At 48.5% G+C, this 20,712-nt stretch overlaps 8 protein-coding genes across 8 annotated transcripts; all 8 read right to left on the bottom strand.

Moving 5' to 3' along the window:
- Positions 1 to 157: 157 nt before the first annotated feature.
- On the bottom strand, positions 158 to 1,789 carry LOC128298226 (alpha-amylase B-like). Its single transcript, XM_053033974.1, has one exon. The coding sequence runs from the start codon at positions 1,787 to 1,789 to the stop codon at positions 257 to 259; it is 1,533 nt and encodes a 510-aa protein (XP_052889934.1). The 3' UTR covers positions 158 to 256.
- A 388-nt stretch (positions 1,790 to 2,177) lies between these two features.
- Positions 2,178 to 4,098, bottom strand: LOC128298314 (putative polypeptide N-acetylgalactosaminyltransferase 9). The gene is made up of 3 exons (XM_053034064.1): positions 3,522 to 4,098; positions 3,293 to 3,457; positions 2,178 to 3,229 (listed from the first exon to the last, which is right to left on the bottom strand). Exons 1-3 carry the CDS (start codon positions 4,075 to 4,077, stop codon positions 2,178 to 2,180), a joined length of 1,773 nt encoding a protein of 590 aa, XP_052890024.1. The 5' UTR covers positions 4,078 to 4,098.
- Positions 4,099 to 4,410: 312 nt separating this feature from the next.
- Positions 4,411 to 6,234, bottom strand: LOC128299581 (putative polypeptide N-acetylgalactosaminyltransferase 9). Its single transcript, XM_053035589.1, has 3 exons — positions 5,727 to 6,234; positions 5,497 to 5,661; positions 4,411 to 5,438 (listed from the first exon to the last, which is right to left on the bottom strand). The coding sequence occupies exons 1-3, from the start codon at positions 6,232 to 6,234 to the stop codon at positions 4,411 to 4,413; spliced, it is 1,701 nt and encodes a 566-aa protein (XP_052891549.1).
- A 148-nt stretch (positions 6,235 to 6,382) lies between these two features.
- Positions 6,383 to 8,228, bottom strand: LOC128298661 (putative polypeptide N-acetylgalactosaminyltransferase 9). Its single transcript, XM_053034429.1, has 3 exons — positions 7,727 to 8,228; positions 7,497 to 7,661; positions 6,383 to 7,437 (listed from the first exon to the last, which is right to left on the bottom strand). The coding sequence occupies exons 1-3, from the start codon at positions 8,226 to 8,228 to the stop codon at positions 6,383 to 6,385; spliced, it is 1,722 nt and encodes a 573-aa protein (XP_052890389.1).
- A 227-nt stretch (positions 8,229 to 8,455) lies between these two features.
- Positions 8,456 to 10,429, bottom strand: LOC128298002 (putative polypeptide N-acetylgalactosaminyltransferase 9). Its single transcript, XM_053033725.1, has 3 exons — positions 9,835 to 10,429; positions 9,601 to 9,765; positions 8,456 to 9,529 (listed from the first exon to the last, which is right to left on the bottom strand). The coding sequence occupies exons 1-3, from the start codon at positions 10,427 to 10,429 to the stop codon at positions 8,490 to 8,492; spliced, it is 1,800 nt and encodes a 599-aa protein (XP_052889685.1). The 3' UTR covers positions 8,456 to 8,489.
- A 1,208-nt stretch (positions 10,430 to 11,637) lies between these two features.
- Positions 11,638 to 13,899, bottom strand: LOC128310540 (putative polypeptide N-acetylgalactosaminyltransferase 9). Its single transcript, XM_053047201.1, has 3 exons — positions 13,281 to 13,899; positions 13,050 to 13,214; positions 11,638 to 12,973 (listed from the first exon to the last, which is right to left on the bottom strand). Exons 1-3 carry the CDS (start codon positions 13,897 to 13,899, stop codon positions 11,940 to 11,942), a joined length of 1,818 nt encoding a protein of 605 aa, XP_052903161.1. The 3' UTR covers positions 11,638 to 11,939.
- Positions 13,900 to 16,041: 2,142 nt separating this feature from the next.
- On the bottom strand, positions 16,042 to 18,641 carry LOC128302516 (putative polypeptide N-acetylgalactosaminyltransferase 9). Its single transcript, XM_053039358.1, has 4 exons — positions 18,102 to 18,641; positions 17,451 to 18,030; positions 16,817 to 17,391; positions 16,042 to 16,731 (listed from the first exon to the last, which is right to left on the bottom strand). The coding sequence occupies exons 1-4, from the start codon at positions 18,108 to 18,110 to the stop codon at positions 16,117 to 16,119; spliced, it is 1,779 nt and encodes a 592-aa protein (XP_052895318.1). The 5' UTR covers positions 18,111 to 18,641; the 3' UTR covers positions 16,042 to 16,116.
- Positions 18,642 to 18,686: 45 nt separating this feature from the next.
- On the bottom strand, positions 18,687 to 20,695 carry LOC128302527 (putative polypeptide N-acetylgalactosaminyltransferase 9). The gene is made up of 2 exons (XM_053039370.1): positions 19,999 to 20,695; positions 18,687 to 19,726 (listed from the first exon to the last, which is right to left on the bottom strand). The coding sequence occupies exons 1-2, from the start codon at positions 20,693 to 20,695 to the stop codon at positions 18,693 to 18,695; spliced, it is 1,731 nt and encodes a 576-aa protein (XP_052895330.1). The 3' UTR covers positions 18,687 to 18,692.
- Positions 20,696 to 20,712: the final 17 nt, after the last annotated feature.

The raw sequence follows: 20,712 nt of genomic DNA, 5'->3' as shown, positions 1-20,712 counted from the left end.
AAGAGCACTAGCAAATATACATTGCATACTTTCCGGCGCTACCTAATCGAGCGTTGAGTTATAGCATGTGCAGCAACTGACTAGGTAGTGTAAACGGTAGCATAACGATCGCTCGTACTGACAGCTCAGTGTAAACCTACTGGAAGTTTTGAGCGTGGTTGAAGAGAGTATTGTTTACTGCGTGCTGAAAGGTTGTGTTCTCTATTGTTTTAGTAGTGTTGTGTACAGTTCTTTTGTTGCTTTATTTCAAAGTGTACTATTGGTGAAAAGTTGTTAACAGTGCAATAAATGGTTCATCGAGTTTACTGGGTATGAAAATTTCCGAGTGACCTGTGGCGGCCACCTTCACCGTGCTTCCGGAGCAACCTCCATTGGCATTTAGCTTTTGGTCCGCGCTGCTGATCAGATCACAGTACACACCTTGCTTCAGGCACGTGTACATGTTTGCCTTGAGTGCCAGTGAAATCTCTGCATTGAATGCCACAAATCCGACCCGATCACGACAGAACCCAATCTGGTTTTGGCCATTATCAACCCACGCATGAACACCCGTACCGTTGGTAACATGTCGGAAGTAAACCATCTTCCTCACAGCGGGCCATCGATGTTCACAGATCCATGGTAAGCGGCAGGTGCCGTCCGGGTCAATCTGAACGGGCACAATCCTACCTTGCGCATCGCTCGGAGGACCTTGGGAAGCCGTGATAAACTGGTACGAACTTGTAATACGCGCCATTCCATACCGATGTGCAAGCATAAAGGCAAGCCCGATTTGATACGCTCTTCGGTCGTGTGCCGGCACGACCAAATGATTGCCATCCACGTCCGGCAGTCGTTGAAGCTGGGGATTGGTGACGTATATTAATGCCTTCTCCCGTCGTACATACCCCAGCCGGGTGCCCAAGTTGACGAAGTAATGGAAGGGCTTTCTTTTTAGCAGCACATCTCCAATTTCGTACGCAAAACGGTCCTGTGCGATCATCCCAAGATCAACGTAATCCTTCCATCTGGCTAGCAGCGATTTTTCGGCTCCGGTTAAGCCGTGGTACGATAGATCGAGACAGATGAACGGTCGACTACCGGCTGGAAAGATCTGGCCAGTCGTGGTCAGGTTGTGCAGCTTGGTAAATATAGCCTGCAGATCGTGTGGCCACATATACAGCGCCGAATCGACAAAGAATCCCGCTACACCGAACGTCAACAGTTGATTGAGGAAGCCCACTATACGCTCACGAACACGCAACAGACTGTGGTTTAGATCGGGCCGGTCTTCCTTCCAACAGTTGCGCAATTCGTGCGGATCGTCGGGGTTCACGATACGGCAGCGATCGTTAAAATCGGTCGAACTGTACGGAGCATCTGGATAATCGCGTGCGGTAGGATTTACGGTAGAACCTGACGTACCACGGGTTTGGGTTGCGGAACCGTTTTCCGGGCGTGCCATATGGTTCAGCACTACCTCTACTATCACTCGTACACCGGCCCGGTTACAGGCTTCTATTGCCGACCGCAATTCTGACTCGTTTCCCGAGCGACTTGTCAGCTTGTACGAAACAGGTTCATACCGATCTGCCCAACTGGCAGACCTACCTCCATCGCGCACCTCGTTCACCGGGGATAGCTGAACCGCACCGTATCCATTCGGGCCGAGGTACGTGCGGCACTCGCGCTCGACATCTTCGTAACGCCACTCAAACAGCTGCACTATCGTGTGGCTTCCCGTTTTAAAGTGTGGATTAAACTGTGCGGACACTAGCGCGAAGCAAAACAGTCCCAGTGTAAACAACATGTCGTCCGGCTGGTCAATCAAACCGATCATAAATAAATTGACTCCGCAGCAGGCTTTGAAGTGATGCAGTGAATGTCATCGGAAGTGTTGCAGGTGCGATTAACGAGCACGATTGTATCCGGCATATCATCAGAAACGCGGCTCCAAACAGGTAATTATAAACAAGGTGAAGGCCATTGTTGGGAAAACGGTGTGGGAAATGTAATGAATAGTGAGTGTTTGTTTATGTACGAGAGAGTATGACGAATGAAATTTCTCAGGCAAATAACGCGTCGTGGCCCAATGTAAATGCATGGTACATTGCATAACTTCAGGCGGTTTTAATTTGTTGCTATATTTTTGAATAATTGTGTTGTATGTTGAAAGCTTTTTTATACTTCGCTTCTAATCAATAATACCGAAAGATTGAAACATCCAGGTTTACAAAAGTAACCAACCATTTCTGCCGACGATCGGTTTGATTGCAACGTTCCATTGTAATTAATTTTCCTCCATCGGCTACCGCCAGACATTTACCAATCTTTTCACTCCTAATCTGTCCACTGTTTACCACATATTGCCACCGTTGGGTGCGGGTTTTCTCATTCCTATGGCATCGCCTCACAACCGGCCGGCATTCATCGGAATTGATTGGTTCTATACAGTTCGAGTAGTTGTTTAGTTCGCGATAGAAATTGTATGTCCAGTACTGTTGCTTTTCGCGTCCATCACACACTGCCATCGTAAGCGAATGGTTCGCCCAACTATGGGTTAGACAGTGTTTGGGTGAAAGGGCGGCATTGTGCACTTCTCCACGGAAGGCACCCGGTACGAGTGGGTTCATCATTTCCGGGAAGGCGTTGAGCACGTAGTCCCGAAAGCTTCCACAACCAGCCCTGGTTCGAAGGGCTTTCCGATCATCCACTGATCCAAAGTACTGAGGGAAATAGCGTGGCACTCCGTAGACATCGAACAGTACTTGCTTGTACTCATCCATCCACACCTCAGCTAGACGTAGCGAGTTCTTCACTACCACATCTTTACTAGCTGCTAGTAGATAGGGATGACTTTGCTTGCGTATGTGCGCAACTCGCGAGCAGGGCACAATTACCATCTTTCCACCGCACATCCAGCACTTCAGGGACAGTTCGATGTTTTCGATTCCATACATCTCGAACCCGCTGTCATACCAACCGAGTCGCTCAAAGAAGGTCCGTTCGATCGCAAATAGTCCTCCAGCCATGGCGGGTGTGTCGAACGGAACGTATGGGTTCGGATAGCGCTTCTTCATGGCGGCCCGACCCCACCAACCAAAGTTCAGATCCCACCGGTACGCTCCAACGAGCGGTGGGGCGAAGTCTTTATCCAACTGCATCGTATTTGCGTCTATCTGATCGATCGTTGGAACAGCGATCGTGGTGGAATTGGTCATGATCTCTGTCAGCAATGGCTCAAGCCAACCTGTGAAGCGTGGGTCATTAAGAGAGTTGCGGATCACACGGCAAAACCATGAGGTTTACTTACCCACTGTGCATTCAACATGTGCATCTAAAAACGTAATGATCTTGGCTGTCGTTGCCTTAGCACCAAACACTTTCGCTACAATCAAACCTAGTCTTGAGGGCGCCCGTAGGATACGTACCTTAGGATAGTGCGCAAAATACTCATCTAGGCGGGTTTTCAAGTAAGCTGATAAGGTAGAACAAGGTTTATCCAGTGCGCGAAATGTTAGATCACGTGCAAAACGACTCACCCGCCGTAGAGTAGTCGTCCACGAGCACTATTTCGTGTATCAAATGTTCCGGAGTTCGATCCAAGATGGAGTGCACGGTTCTTAGCAGTACGGACCACGCCTCATTGTAGAACACGATCACGATCGATGTCGGTGGTAGATGAACGGCTGGGAGGAGATCTTGTTGCCGACACCATGGAGCTCTTATGTCCGGTAAACGTCTTCTAACAGACATCAGATCGGAAGCGTACGAATTGTATCCGAATTTCTCCAAACCCTGTTTTATCATCCGGAAAGTCGCGTTGTCTTTCAAGTCCATCTCTACTCGGCGTCCAAGATCTCCTGGAGGTGCTTTGCGATCGACAGATGGTTTCAACGTAGTGTAATTATACGTTCGGTGTGTAGGTTTATCAGCTGTTCGCCATTTTTTGTCTGAAGTGAGGCGACTTTTGTCTAACACTTCTTTGTCCATACAAACTTTGATGAGGTAGGTCTTGTACCAGAACCAGGCTACACCGAACACTGTCAGATATATACACACCGTAAACAGATGGCGCATGTTGCTTCTTTTCACCATCTGGTAGAGTTGGTTCTGGTGTACTGATCGATCGGTATGAAGCATCGTTGAAGGGTGTCGAAACTTCCCATCTCTTAGCTTTGTTGATAGAGTGTTTTCTTGTTCAGCTATGAATTACCGAAGAATAATGAGCTCCATTGAATAGAAATGTTCAGTTCCAGTTAAAACGTTCAGTTTAAAGAGAATTTCAAATATGCTATGCATGTTTTTTTGTTACAGGAAAAATGAAGGTCGTAGTCTATTTATGACATGAATGTTAAGAACTGTGAATAAGACTTTTTTATTTGTGGACCCGGATAGTTGATCCAGTTGGTTTATTTGAGTCAAATACAATCAATTTACGAAGCTGTACGTAACGAGATTAACCGACCAGCTTTGCTTCTCCTTTGTGGCGTCACATTTTGCTAATGTCAACGTGAAGTTGGAATGTTCACTGATCGCTAAGCATCTGTTGTGCGGTATGCTAACAATTTGTTTCGTTTCACTCACATACATCCAACTTTGATTGCCCCGATGTCGATGGCATATAGTGGTGGTGAGAGTGGACCCATTGAAATCGAGACATGCCTTGTAGGAGTTGATGTCCTGATAGTAGCTATGACTCCAATACTGTGTCGTTTGAAGCCCATTACAGGGTGCCATGTATGGAGCGGTACCCTTTTTATCCACCGTCAGACACGACCCAACTCCCAGCACTAGATTTCGTACATCTCCACGAAACTGTCCCTGGATGGATGGTTTGTGAAGTTCCGGAAACGCACGCTTAAGATAATGGCGAAAGGGTTTACACTTGGCCCGTTCCCTTACGCGCTTCCGTGCCTCAACCGACCCGAACAGGGCTTCCGAATAACGAGGGTATCCGTTCACGTCAAACACCACCTGCTTGTACTCATCCATCCACACCTCCGCTAACCGGGCCGAATTGTGGAACGCTAAATCCTTCTTCACAGTGAACAGATAAGGATGCGAGTGCTTTTGTACGTGTCCCACCCGGGAGCACGGCACAGTGAGTAGTTTTCCTCCACACATCCAGCTCTTGATTGACAGCTCAATATTCTCCATGCCGTATAGAATGTAGTGCTCATCGTACCACCCGATCCGCTCGAAGAACGTTCTATTGATGGTGAACAATCCTCCCGCCATGGCAGGTGTATCGAACGGTTCGTACGGATGCGCATACTTCCGGTGCAGTTGCTTCCTTTCGCACCAACCGAAGTTAAGATCCCACTCGAAGGCACCTGCAAGTAGCAGCGAGATGTTTGTACGCAGGCTCATGTCCCGCTCGTTGATGCGGTCGATCGTCGGGAGAGCTATGTGCGTAGAATTACGGACAACCACTTCGAGGAGCGGCTCAAGCCAACCTGAAAGGTTAATACGTTTGAGGACGAAATGTCTTCTTAGGCAGCCGTTTCATACTACCTTCCATACACTCTACATGCGCATCCAAGAAGGTCACAATATCTGAAGAAGCATTCTTGGCCCCCACCATACGGGCCCGTATCAATCCGAGCCGCTCCTTGGAACGAATGAACCTTACCACCGGGTACGCATCGAAATACTCTTCTAGTTGAGTCTTTAGAAAAGCTTAAAGATATACAAAGGAGATTTATGACGGAACGATGATGGTGATGTCCACTTTGATTACTTACGGAGATTGGAGCAATCGTCCACTAGTATGATCTCCTTAATCAAGCGCGCAGGTGATCGGTCTAAAACAGAGTGCACTGTGCGGACCAACACTGACCATACTTCATTGTGGAACACGATCACGATGGATGTGGCAGGTAGACTCTCTGACGATAAGCGGTTAGTCTTGGTATCACGACACCAAGGATCTCGCAGATCAGGCAATCGACGCCTCACCGACACCAGATCCGAAGCATGCTCATTGAGTCCTTGTTGGACCAATGATCGTTTGAGCTCTGCAGCTACACGTGGGTCGGATTGGTTGAATTGCACAGGCAATCCCATATCACCGGGAGGAGTCGATTTTTGTAGCGCAACTTGCGATGGAACTGTGCGCGACGAGTACCGACTTGTGAAGAGTTTAGGTGTGGAAGATGTCTCATCGTTGTACTGATATAAGATGATGTTTATGATAAAGATGATGGCAATACAGAACACGAACAGAGGTGGATATGGCACTCGGTTGCACATTTTGGAAGACGCTTCCACTCACCGGAAGGATTTTCAATACTGTCCGCTGTTCTGCTGTGAAGAAGTGTTGAGACGAGAATGAAACACAAAGAGCTCACTTTGTTTGAAACACTGACACAGTACACGGTCTGTTTGCTGTGCATCCGGTTTATTGAGGCAGTTTCCAGAAATTGTACTCCACCAACGTCACATACCACCGTTGGATCTGTTTGCGATCATCACACGGTTCGAGCCTCACAACCCCGCTATAGCTGTCGGTGTCAACAGCTAGACACACTTCCCGCACGAGGCTTCTAATCTGTTGACGTTTCGCATCGTAGCTCCAGGATTGAGCACCACGCATACGATGACAGGCAGCCAGCGTAGGGTTTGTCCCAGCCGAACCAGCATCAATGCAACGCTTGTAACTGTTGAGTTCTCGGTAAAAATTGTGTGCCCAGTACTGGGTTTGGTTGCGCTTGTCACAAGGTGCCATGTAGAGGGCGGGTGATGATGGTGATGATCCTACCGTCAAGCATGTTCCTTTCCCGAACGCGGCATTATGTACCTCACCCCGAAACTGCCCCGCAACGTTTGGTGAAGGCATTTCCGGGTAGGCACGTTTCAGATAGTAGCGGAACGCTTTACAACCGGCACCCGCTCGGAATGCCTTACGCTCGGCGACGGACCCAAACAAATCATCTGCATAGCCCGGAATGCCATTCACATCAAACACGACCCGCTTGTACTCGTCCATCCAAACCTCCGCCAGCCGGATGGAGTTCACGAAGGTTACATTCTGATGGCCATCGTCTATGTACGGATGCGCACTCTTGCGGATGTGTGCCACATGCGAACAAGGCACGGTTAGTATTCTTCCTCCACACAGCCAACATTTAATCGACAGCTCCGCATTCTCCATTCCGTACAGGCGGAACTGCTCGTCGTACCATCCAAGACGGTGGAAAAAGGCTCTAGCAATTGCAAAGATCCCGCCCGCCATTGCTGGAACTTCAAATGGTTCGCTAGGGCGCTGTGTGCATCTTTGCGGAAATGTCGAACGATGCCACCAGCCAAAGTTAAGATCCCACTCGAATGCTCCAAACAAATCGGTCGACACGTTAGCGACCAGATGCATGTCGGTGTCGTCGATGCGGTCTATCAGTGGAACGGCTATTGTTTGTCCGTTTTCCAAAATTTGCTCCAGTAACGGCTCCAACCATCCTGTTGCGAAAGTAAACCATTGGGAATTGGCAAATTTTGTTTCGATCTTTATGTCTTACCCGTTGTACATTCTACGTGTGCATCGAGAAACGTGAGCACCGCCGAGGTAGTGTTTCTGCTCCCAAACATTCGTGCCCTGATCAATCCCAGCCGTTCGGGAGCACGTACTATGCGGACCTTGTCGTACGTTCTGAAATACTCTTCGAGTTGGGCTTTTAAAAAAGCTGCCGAAGTAATGGAAATGCGTTAACATAAGGGTAAGGATCTTCGAAAGATGTCTTCAACTTACGTAGATGGGAACGATCGTCAACGAGCAGTACCTCATCGAGCAGATGTGCGGGAGTGTTGTTTAGCACAGAATGAACCGTTCGCAAAAGGACGGTCCATGGTTCGTTGTAGAACACAATCACTATGGATGTCTTCGGGAGCGTAAGGATCTTTCGTCGACTGGTGACACATTCCAAGGGACGTAAATCTGGTAGCGATCGTCTCGTAGACATGAGAGCCGCCGCATACTCATTGAAGCCATATTGCTTGATGCTTTCTTGTACAAATGCAGCAATCTCTTTGTCAGACGAACTCCACTGCACTGGACTTCCTAAATGTCCGGGTGGTAGACGTACTGTCCCTAGTGGCTTTATGGTATTGCTGGTATTGCTTGTTTCGTTTAACCTCCAGATCCTAATGTGCTGTTTTATCTCATCGTTATACTGGTAAAATATTAAATTAACACCCAACATCAACACTAACACGATCACTGCTTTAGAGCGCCACCTAGCGGTTGGTAGCATAACTGCTTTTGCTGATGAAGAGTTAAACAAATCGTTCTAACGAAGCACTTTGAGCTGTCTGCATGCAATAAACGTGTTTATTATGAGCTCTGGTGTATTTCGCGTATAATATCGGCCTTTGTGAGACGAACAGAATGGTTTGAGACTAAATCGTACGATGTTTTAAGAAAGCTAACGCAACCACTCTTGTATTGCATTCTGAGAAGTGTCTTCTGAGGGGAAGATTGAAACACCAGGTACAATCAAACTAAGTGTTCCTGATCAATGTTCTCTCAACATCGAAACGTCCAGGTGAATGAATGAAACGTTCCACTGTTGGTTAAGCTTGGTGGCATCACATTGTTCTAAAAGAAGGGTCGTATTTGTCCTCACGTCCAATGCTAGACACAGCTTCTTCGCTACACTTTCGATCTGATGGCTCGCCACCAAGAATTTCCATGCCTGGTTGCCTCGCGCTCTGTGGCACATGTATACCTCCACAACGGTTGAAACGGCATCGAGACAGTTCCTGTAACTGTTCAGCTCCTGGTAGTAGTTGTGCGTCCAAAATTGGTCCTGCTCGAGATGATCACACGGTGCCATCCCGATAAAGTGATCACTCGGCCGAAACGTTAAGCAACTGTTATTGCCCAGAAGCATACTGTGAACCTCGCCGCGGAATGCCCCCGGCACCATCGGGTTGTGCATTTCGGGGAAAGCGTTCTCCAGGTAGTATCGAAACGGTTGACATTTGGCACTGTCTCGGATGGTTTTACGCGATGCCACGGAACCGAACTCCGCCTCGGAGTACCGTGGGATGCCGTAGATATCGAAAATGATTCCTTTATACTCATCCATCCACACCTCCGCCAAGCGAATCGAGTTCGCACGCACAACGTCCTTCGTCTGTTTGGCGAGGTACGGATGGCCAGTCTTCTGGATGTGGCCAACACGGGAGCAGGGTACGGTCACCAACTTTCCACCACACATCCAACTCTTCATCGACAGCTCGATGTTCTCGATGCCGTAGATGTCGAAACCCTCGTCGTACCAACCGAGCCGCTCGAAAAACGTCCGGTTGATGGCGAACAGTCCTCCGGCCATGGCGGGCGTATCGAACGGCACCATCATGTTGTCGTATTTCTTTTTTAGCGAATAACGACCCCACCAGCCAAAGTTGAGGTCCCAATCGTATGCACCCACAAAGGACGGTGATTTATCGCTGCGGTACTTCATGTCGTTCTCATCGATCCAATCGATTGTGGGTAGAGCGATCGTGGTCCAATTCTCGGCAACCGGTGATATCAGTGCTTCCAACCATCCTGAGTCAAGCGGAAGAGCGTAGAAATGATGAGACTCCATTAGAATCACCACGAGAATCTCATGTACTTACCCATAGTAACCTCAACGTGCGCATCTAGGAATGTAATGATGTCCGTCTGCGTGCTCTTTCCACCAAGCATCCGTGCTCTGATCAATCCCAGCCGTTTCGGGGCCCGAATAATTCGGATCTTTGCGTTACTTGCAAAGTACTCCTCAAGTTGCGTTTTGAGATGAGCTACACATCACCAGAAATGAAGCCTAATTGAATGCATCACGCACACTCGCAGGAAGGTGTAACACTTACGCAAATAGCTGAAGTCATCCACGAGCACTATTTCGCGCACCAACTGCTCAGGTGATCGGTCCAGAATGGAGTGCACCGTACGCACCAACACTGACCACGCTTCGTTGTAGAAAACGATCACGATCGAAGTCGGTGGTAAATTGGCCGGATAGCGTCCCGGTTCACGGCACCAAGCGTTTCGGATTTCTGGGAGTCGCCTCCGCAGGGACATGAGATCGGAGGAGTATTGGTTGAGGCCCTGCTCGAGCAATCCATCTCCCACGAGTTTATCCACATCGGTATCGTTCTGGTCTATCTCCACGGGTGTTCCCATGTCACCCGGTGGTACCGGAAACCTTGGATCGAGCCCAAGCGTTGTGTACAGGAACTTGAACAGCGTTGCGCCGACGGAGGATGAAGGTGTGGTAGAGGTGATTTCTTGTCGTAGTTGAACCTTCTTCCCGTCGATGTTTCTGCTTTGGTGAAGAGCGAATCGACTCAGCACATTATCAAACCGTCCGCGACCACCGTCGTAGAACAGCGTCAGGAACAGGTAGGCGAACAGTATAAGAATGCTCACGACCAGCACAAAATTCTTCCTGAAGTTGTTGCGCATGATGGGATGTGTACTGTACGCGGGATGCTTGTCAAACTACTAAGGTCTAAGGTTCAGGCCGTTAGTGCATACGATGATGGTAGAACGCGTACTGAAGTGGATTGGAATATCAAAATGGTTTTGGAGCTGCAGTGTAACGCTTGCGATATCATTCCACCACTTGAAAAGCGTTTCACACTGAGATCGACCAATTGACTGAGGTGGCCAAAACCGTGGAGTTGGAGATGATGGAACACTTTGCATATCACTATATTCATATATAGATATATATACAAGGTATGCACTCCAGCCTATGAATTCGTTTTGACGTATAACACTGTTAAAACAGCTACTACTCAGAAATAGAATGTTATTTCTGATAGTGTACAACAAACAGTATTGTCGAAGAGGTCACGCTACCACTTAAGGTAGTACGAAAAGGGAGATTCTTGCTGGCAGATGTTTTTGTTTGATTTCTATAGAATTACGCGCACTGTTAATTAGGTTCATTAAAGTATTATATTTTTCTGTCTCAAACGTCTCCAAACCCTGAAGACTTACAGTAATTCCGCGACCTAGAACTACCTTTCTTCCGGATTGCTTACACGCCAAGTTTGTAGATGGTAATTAATTAATTGCTTTATAAGCGCCATTTGATGGAGGATGAAAACCACAAGACACACCTTTAAATTACGATGTCAACGTGTGGTATTCTTATCGCCGTTTGCATCAAACGACATCGAACGACAGCTGTCAGATATTACAGCGCTGATAAAAACGGTACCGCACAGGCCGTAGACACTATTTGCAAAGCACTTGTATGCTGTCTGGTGTGATGTGATAACGAACTGTGACGAGATTGCTGCAATCGGGATGCTACTGGAACTGAGGCGATTTGCAATGCAGTTTGTAAACAGATGTTGTTAAGGCCCATTGTGGGTGCGTTAAGATGTCGCGGGGAGGGTGAATCATAGAAAAACCTTTTTGGAAAGAACGGCATTTTTTTAAGGTCTGGTCTCAGTCGACCTTATCGAAAATTCTTGAATCGTTTTTTTTTTGTGAAACATTATTGACATACCGAATATCGACACCACATTCCGTGGATTGTTATTTTGTTTTATTGTTGCAAATTACACTACACAATTTCGCACTTTCTTATCATAATCACACCAAAACAAAACAAAACAGTGTCATCACGCTTCAAAGTTATCGATTTAATGTAACGATTAAAAAGTGGAGTCCAGGGTATGTCAAACGAATTCCACCGTACAATATATTGAGGCTCTCATTTGCAGCATTGAATAGCGTCATCCAAACACACTCACCGCACTGCAATGAGAGTAAAACGCGACCTTCTGGATAGATTGTTCGTGATGATTGTTGTGGATCGTAGACAGGGGGGACAGATAACACGGGGTAGACATAACTGGATATTGCTTTAGCTTCAGCCATTATCATACCGAGCTGATAAACGAAAGCAATCGATTAGACATATAGCGACTAGATTGTGCATGCGAGTGCAGAGATTAGCTCAAGTAAACGGTGTCACGTCCAATTCGGTGTACGTTACGGTCCACCTTTGTGCGACATTGTTTGGATCACATAACTGCATGGTAAGAGTGATGTGTGTTCGCGTATCTATCGCGAGACAACGATCGTGCTTGATGCTCTGCAGCTGGTTCGTGTCAGTGAGCACACGCCACGCTTGATTGCCACGTGATCGGTGACAACCGTACAGTGCGAGCCCGGTGCCAGTATAGTCCAAACAGTGCCGGTAGCTATTGATCTCCTGGTAGTAGTTATGCGTCCAGTACTGGGTCTTCTGCTTCCCGTCACACATTGCCATGCCGAGAAAGTTGTCCTCCGGGCGATATTCGAGACAGGTCCCATTGCCCAACAGCACGCTGTGTATCTCACCCCGGAACGCACCTGCTATGTGAGGGTTTTTCATTTCCGGAAAGCCATTCTTGATGTAGTAACGAAAGTCCTTGCAACCAGCCCGCTGCCGGACCGCTTTCCGTTCCGCAATGGGACCGAACTCCTCCTCCAGATAGCGTGGAATACCGTGTATGTCGAAGATTACCTGCTTGTACTCATCCATCCACACCTCGGCGAGGCGAATGGAGTTCGCACGCACAACGTCCTTCTTTTCGTTGCGCATGTAAGGGTGGCCAATCTTCTGGATGTGAGCGACTCGTGAGCAGGGTACGGTCATCATCTTGCCACCACACATCCAACTCTTCATCGACAGCTCGATGTTCTCGATGCCGTAGATGTCGAAACCCTCGTCGTACCAGCCGAGCCGCTCGAAGAACGTCCGGTTGATGGCGAACAGTCCTCCGGCCATGGCGGGCGTATCGAACGGCACCATGTTGTTCTCGTACTTCTTCTTCAAAGATGTGCGATGCCACCAGCCAAAGTTGAGGTCCCAATCGTACGCACCAACATAGAGAATGGACTTATTGGCGACGAGTGCCATACTTTTCTCATCAACCCAATCGATCGTGGGAATAGCAATAGTGGTGGAGTTACGCGCGACAACATCGAGCAGTGCCTCCAACCAACCTGCCGGTATATGGGAGTGAACAAGTGGACATTTGATTAGCATCGCAAAGTTTGCCCAGCTGCACCGGACACCCACCTACTGTACATTCCACGTGCGCATCGAGAAATGTGATCACCTCGGACGTTGTGTTTTTGGCTCCGTATATTCTAGCCCGAATTAACCCCAACCGAGCAGGAGCACGAATCACCCGCACCTTGGGATACGGTCGAAAGTATTCATCAAGTTGGGTTTTAAGGTTAGCTGAAGGCGATAAGAGAACTGATTTATGGGCTCCTTCCGCGAACGGCTTCGTTCGTCCACACTTACCTAAGGTGGAACAGTCATCTACCAGCACGATCTCCCGCACCAGGTGTGGCGGTGATCGGTCCAGTACCGAATGCACCGTCCGCAAAACAACCGACCAAGCCTCGTTGAAGAATACGATCACGATCGACGTCACTGGCAGGTTGTCCAGAAAGCGTCCCGGTTGTGCACACCAGGCATCGCGTATCTCGGGCAGCCTGCGCCGCACAGACATCAGATCGGAGAAGTATTGATTGAAGCCTTGCGTTTGGATTCCTTCCTGGGCCAAGGCTGCGATCTGGTCGTTGGACATGTTCACCGTAACCGGTTGACCCATATCACCCGGCGGCGGCGTTTGATATCGCGGATACAGCCCGATAGTGGTGTAAACAAAGCGAAAACCTCGGTTTATCGCAACGCCCGCCGTATTCCACTCGACACGCTCCGGCTCTGATTCATCGGCAGCCGTATTCCGATATTGCTGCAGGAAATTTCTCTTTGGTGTAAGCGTTAGATTAACGTCATACACGAGGTACAGTGCCATCAGCGCCAGTGTGACAACGATGGTCACCAGTACGAAAAGGTTGCAGCGCCGCTGGACAGCAGCGGCGCCAACGCGTACGAACGACACGGCATTCCGCATTCTGTCGGTGCCGAAAGCAAACTGACCGATGTCTCGGTTCGATTGCCCGATGGTGTGGCAATGGGAATGAATGGTTGTGATAAGTGTGTTAAGTGCGCGTATTATACGGGGTGTCGTACGGGCGCCCATAAACAGAGCCGGTACCGGCACGGAATACGATAGCGGCGTCTGCGTGTAGGTACACTGCGTGATAAGAAAATCTGCGTGTGGAAAGCTCTAATGCTGTGAGCAATGCACTAACGACACCACCGTAAGATACACAAGGTTAGAATTATGTGCTTCAAGTACGCTTCCGCGTGCCCATGAATTCTGTAAGATTTGGGCCAAACGAGAGCGGATCATATGATTTGCTCAACTTCGCGTAGAGAACGATCGCTTATCGGTGTTGGAGAGGAGATAATTCTGCTGGTAGCTTTAGCATATTTTCATATTTTATTCTTCTGTTGTATGTCTGGACGGTTTTCTTGCATACCAGTTACGTTGTGTTTCAAATATTCAAATATTAGATTGCGGAATTTACATGTGTTCAAACATGTTAATGTTAATTATTACCGATACTGGCGACCACGACGACATCAACTCAGCTGATACGGTGTGGTGTGACGTTTGAAAATGGTGGGATAAAATGTGTTTATAATTTCCCTGCTGGACATTTTGTCTAATAGAAGTAGCCCACCTTTTACGATCTACCCTGATATAATCTTATGTATATCTGATATCTGATATCTTCTATACCATATTGGCATTATGTATCCTCTTATTTATTAGTTTACTACACATTTGTTCAAATGTTTCCATGTTTGTTTGGAACAATCTATTGGTACAGATGTTTTGCTACGACCCATCACCGTGAAGGTACTATGCGGGCTTAAGCGCTCGGAGTTGTCCTCTGTGTGCGATACAATGTGTTGTTGAATAATTTTCACAAATGTTTTAATTAAGCGTTGCGCTTCGTTTCAGATGAACCCCGCGAAGTAATGGGCATCTCGGTAAGACTTATCTGAAAACATTCTCTTTAGTTAGTTGTTGTTCTTTACAGATTTGTTATACTAAAGATATAACAAGAATCCAAAGAGAGTTGCAATACCTTAGTGTTCAATAAATGATTTATTGATTTAGTACAGGCAGTTCCCGAGATACGCGATGGTGAAAAATTTGACAGATGAGCTAAATTATAGCACAAAATCTAAGCAAAAGGGTGATAATTGATCTAATTTCCTTTTTGGTTATTTAAAACATTTCTTTCTCGCTTATTTTAATGTAATCTTTCTAAAAATCGCCTGATTCGGCGAATAAATTAAGTGCCAAGAAGGAAGTCGACTCTGTGACTTTGAAGTATAGACGAAATTCGACTTACGCGGAAATTCGAGTTACGCGGATTTTTCCCGGGTTATAGCGATCCGCTACTATAGCGTATCTTGAGGATTGCCTGTACTTAGTACATATGTGATTGTAACGACGTACACTAACGGCATATTCTGTGGTATTGAATTTATTTGCGATTTAAGCAAGTTGTTACCAATTTGGCTTTATCGAGACAAAACATTCGCATTTCCAATTGAGCTGCATTATAGTTTCAACGACCTTGGTATCAGTGGCATTTCCGTAACAAACGACAGTCAAACTGTTTGATTGTTAGTAGTTAAACATTAAGAACAGTCATTAATGACAGATCAAAATATGTTTGTATACTTACATATGTTGGAGCTAATTTCTTTCGTTCAGCTTGGTAATGCAATGCCCAGAACAAGGCTCTAACGCAGTTGGTATATCTATTTGCCTTTTATTAGTGATTTGTTCTTATATTTTACATATTCTCCACGGTACATCACTGGATGTACTCGGTCCATTCGAGTGTCGGCAATCGACGTTGAGGTTAATTCGTTTGACAGCTGTTCGCGTGAAATAAGCCCAGGCTGTAAATCCCAATGCGCCTGCTAGTATGCAATCAAGCGAAGTGAGTAATAAGCCGACGATCGATCAGATTGATTTTTCAAATTCGATTCGAGATTGATTTTCGCACTCGACCGTTTTTCTCAACATGTGTCTATATCATTTAAAAGACTATTTTGACAACTTCTACGCTCTACAACTCTGTAAGAATATACACAACAAATGTGACACGTGGTGTGGCAATTTTAAATATTTAAACCATTTATTATGTTTTACTAACATATCTTTCCGGAACGGCATGGGTTCAGTGCTTTGGCTCTTTATCTACTCATTAAACTCTATGGCCGGATAGTGCCACTTCTGAGATTGTTCATCCAGGTCGCATTCATTGACGCGCACCTTCTTCATCGCTTCATCGACATCCAAACACTTGCCCTTGTGTTTCTTGTGCTTGAACTGGTACGTGGTAGCATTGTACGTCCATTCTTGATTTCCCTTCGCCTTGTGGCAATGGTACAGCAGCAGCATGTTACCGTCGTAGTCTAGACAGTGGTTATCGGTACTAATTTCGCCGTACAAACTGAACACCCACTCTTGCCACGCGTTCGCCTGCTGGCATGGTGCCATGTGGACGGTGTTCTTTGGCTCAACGTACGTTAAACAGTAGTCGGGTGACCCAGTCAAAGCTTCGTTCCGTACTGGGCCTTGTCCGGGACGTTTGTCGAGTTCTCCGGTCAACTCCGGGAATACGTTCTCCAGGTACCAGTGAAAGTCTTTACAATGGAGATCCTTTCGTAGTTGCTTGCGGGCGGAGACATCTCCATAGTTACCGCGAAACTGTGGTCCACCAAACATTCCGTACAGCACGGATGCGTACTCATCCAGCCATACTTCAGCCACGCGAACCGAGTTGGTGCGTACGACGTCGGTAGTTACTTCCTGAAATATAGCAAATAGGAGATCCATTTGAATGCAGTCGATCGAACACTTGTTTTTTTTTTGGGATTTCTCCAAAAGTACTCACATCCAGATAGGGATGTCCAGTTTTTTGGATGTGAGCAACACGGGCACAAGGCACGGTCAGCAGTTTCCCGCCGCACATCCACGCCTTCAGCGATAGCTCAATGTTTTCACCGCCGTAAACATCCAACCCGTCATCGTACCAGCCGAGCCACTCGAAGAATTTCCGATGGATCGTAAACAATCCACCCGCCATCACCGGTGTGCTGAACGGTTCCATCTTGTTGGCCGGTTTGTTCACGCGATCCCACCGGCCACGCCACTCGAAGTCCAAACCCCATCCCATTGCGCCGTAGTATACCGGTGCCTTGTCGCTTACCAGCTTCATGTTGTTCTCGTCGATCCAGTCGATCGTCGGCAGTGCGATGGCGTGCGGATCTCGCACCACTACATCCAGCTGACCCTCGAGCCAACCGTTCATACACTCGCAGTGGGCGTCGAGAAAGGTGAGAAATTCGGACGACGCATTCCGGGCACCGTACAGTCGGGCTCGTATCAGCCCAAGGCGCTTGGGCACGCGCAGGATGCGCACGAGTGGATAGCGGCTGAAGTACTCGTCGAGCTGTGTGCGTAGATGTGCTGCAGATGGCAAGAGTTCAGTAACGTTAACGGATCGCAAAGGCTTATTTAAATCTTACCCAGATTAGAGTAATCGTCCACCAGGATGATCTCGCGGATGAGCGCTTTTGGGCTACGGTCCAGGATGGAGTGCACGGTACGTACCAACACCGACCACGCCTCATTGTAGAACACGATCACGATCGATGCTTGCGGCAGCGCGGTCCGAAGTCGTTGTTCCGCCGTACACCAAGGGTCCCGCAGATCGGGTAACCGGCGCCGTACCGGCATCAGATCGCTAACGTACTGATTCAGGCCCTGTTTGTCGTAGCCCTGCTGGACCAGCTCCCGAACGTCGTCGGTAATGTTGTCGGGCAGTATCACCGCCTTCCCCATATCGCCCGGTAGCTTTTCGATCCACCCATCATCCGGCACCGGTGTGTAGTGGGCATCGTACTCGACCACTTGATACGGCGGCACAATAAAATCTGCTGCCCCGCCCCGTACCACCGTCCGCTCGTGTTCCTCCTGGTGCGTACGCTTAAACTCCTCCAACGTAGCGAGCCGATCCGACAGCTGATTGTGGTAGAGATAAAGGGCCAGAATGCAGCAAAACACGACCAGCGCCCACACGATGTCACGCTTGGTGGAGAAAAATTTCTGCAAGCAGAAGTTGCAGGGGATGCACTAAGATATGGGGCACTCGGAATCGCTATGCGTCAAGGACTTACTCCGTACATGGTGGGAATTGATCCACGCGGCACTGCACCATTCACCACCAGCCAGTATTGGTTAATCACTAGCGAGACACATCTTCGGGGTTCGGGTTTCTCTCTGCGCACGGCAAGTGCCGAAGTAGGCTGTGTTATCAATCCGTTTAATTTATCAGTTCGTCGAAGGTGTTTACTGTCACTTCAAACGTATCGCACATCTACACTGCCGGTTCGGGTACCTTATGCAGTATTGCGCTACAAAGGCAATAACACACTCACTGTTTGATAAGCAGACAAGACCTGGTGCCACTGTTTCGGGTGCCCTGTGAAGGTGCCACGAGGTCGTCTCTGTTTTTTTTTGTCGTTCGATCGTACGCCAGCTGAAAGTAATGTTTTGGGGGAAAGGAAAACAATTGGAGCAACTGTTTCGAATTGCACTTCGCGAAACAAGCTGCCAGTTGTCGTCGCGTCTCGTTGCCAGTCGCACACTGCATTCATCTCGCATCGCATTTGTTTGTTTGTTTGTTCTACTGGTGGAGTTGTCGAGTGTTTTCGTGTATGCCTGGCAGCATCGTGGCAATAACCGGCCAAAAAGATGGGCTCTCTACGTCAGAGATTGTTTGGTTGAAAGTTTTGCATCAGCCACTTCTGGTTCGGCACGTTCGGATCGCAAACTTCCAGCGTAAAGTTACGATCCCACTGCAGGCACCGGTCGTAGGTGAGCTTTTTCAGCAGCTTGCTCTCCGAATCCCAACTCCACGCCTGGTTGCCGCCCATCCCGTGACACCGGTACATTGCCACCGTCTTACCGTCGTAGTCGAGACAGTGGTCTTCGCGCGTCACCTCACCCTGCCTGGTAAGATACCACAGCTGGTGACCGCCGGTACCGTGGCACCCGACCAAAAACAGCTGCGACGGCCAATCGAGACAGGTGGGATATTGGACGGATATCTTCCCACCGAAGCGTATCTCACCGTGCGCCACCGCCTTGCTCGGATCGAACTGCTCCGGAAACACGTGTTCGAGATACCAGCGAAAGGGCTTACATTGAAGCTGCTGGCGTAACTCTTTCCGTGCCGTTACATCCCCATAGTCACCGCGCTTCGAACGCCCACCGAACGTTTCGTAGTAGTAGTCTGCGTACTCGTCCAACCACACCTCCGCCAGCCGGACCGAGTTGCGCTTGATTATCGATAAGCCACCGGCAATCTCGCGCAGGTAAGGATGGCCCCGCTTCTGGATGTGTGCGACGCGGGAGCACGCCACTATCTGCAGCTTGCCGCCACACATCCACGCCTTGAAGGAGAGTTCCATGTTTTCGCCACCGTAGATCTGCATCCCTTCATCGTACCAGCCGAGCCGCTCAAAGAACGTCCGGTGTATGGTGAAAAGTCCTCCGGCCATGGTGGGCGTATCGTACGGTGCTGCCGGATGTACGCTGGACGTACCGTTCCGGGAAGCGGCCTTGATCCTTTGATCTCTACTTCGCCACTGGAAGTTCAGCGACCAATCGAACGAACCGAAGTACTTGACCGAGTTCTGTGCGTTCAGTTCGAGCGTGTTCTCGTGTATCCAGTCGATGGCCGGTATGGCGATCATCGTTTCATCCGATGCTACGTGAGCGATTAGTGCTTCGAGCCATCCTGAAAGAGAGGCAGTATGGGTGTACATTACTGCTGTGTATCTGTATGAATCTTCAAACAGAATGAGTGAATCTGAATCTCTAATTCCAAGATTCATGAATCTTCAAAAATTCCTCAAGGCCTCAAGGGACTGAACTTTTGGGAGTCTTCTTCCTGACTTCAATAACTCCTCACTTATGATTCATATGAAAAACTCTTGTCAAAAGATCCTCACTAAGCACAAACACCGGTGTAAATAGTTGGAAAAGTCTTCTCCCTGTAGTTTTGCTCACCTTCAATTACCTCACAGTGAGCATCGAGAAAGGTGATGATGTTGGCTGTGGTCGATTTCGCACCAAACAGCCTCGCCCTGATAAGACCCAACCGTTCGTTGGAACGCACCAGACGAACCTTCTCAAGTGGGGCAATATAATTATCCAGCTCGTCTTTCAGGTGACTCATCGTCGAACAGTCGTCCACGAGCACAATCTCGTCTATCAGCTCGGTAGGCGTCCGGTCCAGCACGGAGTGTACGGTACGCAGCAGTACGGACCAGGCCTCGTTGTAGAACACAATCACTATTGCCGAACGGGGCAGTGTGCCTGGTTGGATGTGACGCTCACGCCGCGCCTGTTCCTCCTTCCGACACCAACCATCCCGCACGTCTGGCAGTCTGCGGCGCAACGGAATCATGTCCGACACGAACTGATTGAGTCCCTGCTCAGCCCACCCTCGCCGGACGAGTTCCTCCACCTCGGGCGATAGTTTTTCCGGCAGTATCACCGGCAGTCCCATATCGCCCGGCGTTCCATTGGGGTCGAAAGGGGCGCCTGGAACTTTTGGACGGTTCAGCACAAAATTAAGCACCTCCTGCAAGTCTTCCGCATCGTTGGGAGAATCACGTTCCACTGTCACTATCCAGTAGGTAAGGGCAACCAGCGAGAGTACCAGCACAAAGAACAGATGCTTCGCGGTAAGCAGCGGAACCATTGCTGTCGGTGGATAAG

The sequence above is a fragment of the Anopheles moucheti genome, chromosome 2, assembly GCF_943734755.1.
Source record: "Anopheles moucheti chromosome 2, idAnoMoucSN_F20_07, whole genome shotgun sequence".
NCBI lineage: Eukaryota > Metazoa > Arthropoda > Insecta > Diptera > Culicidae > Anopheles > Anopheles moucheti.
The sequence above is the reverse complement of the archived record's forward strand: the minus strand, read 5'-3'. Positions and strand labels throughout refer to the sequence as shown.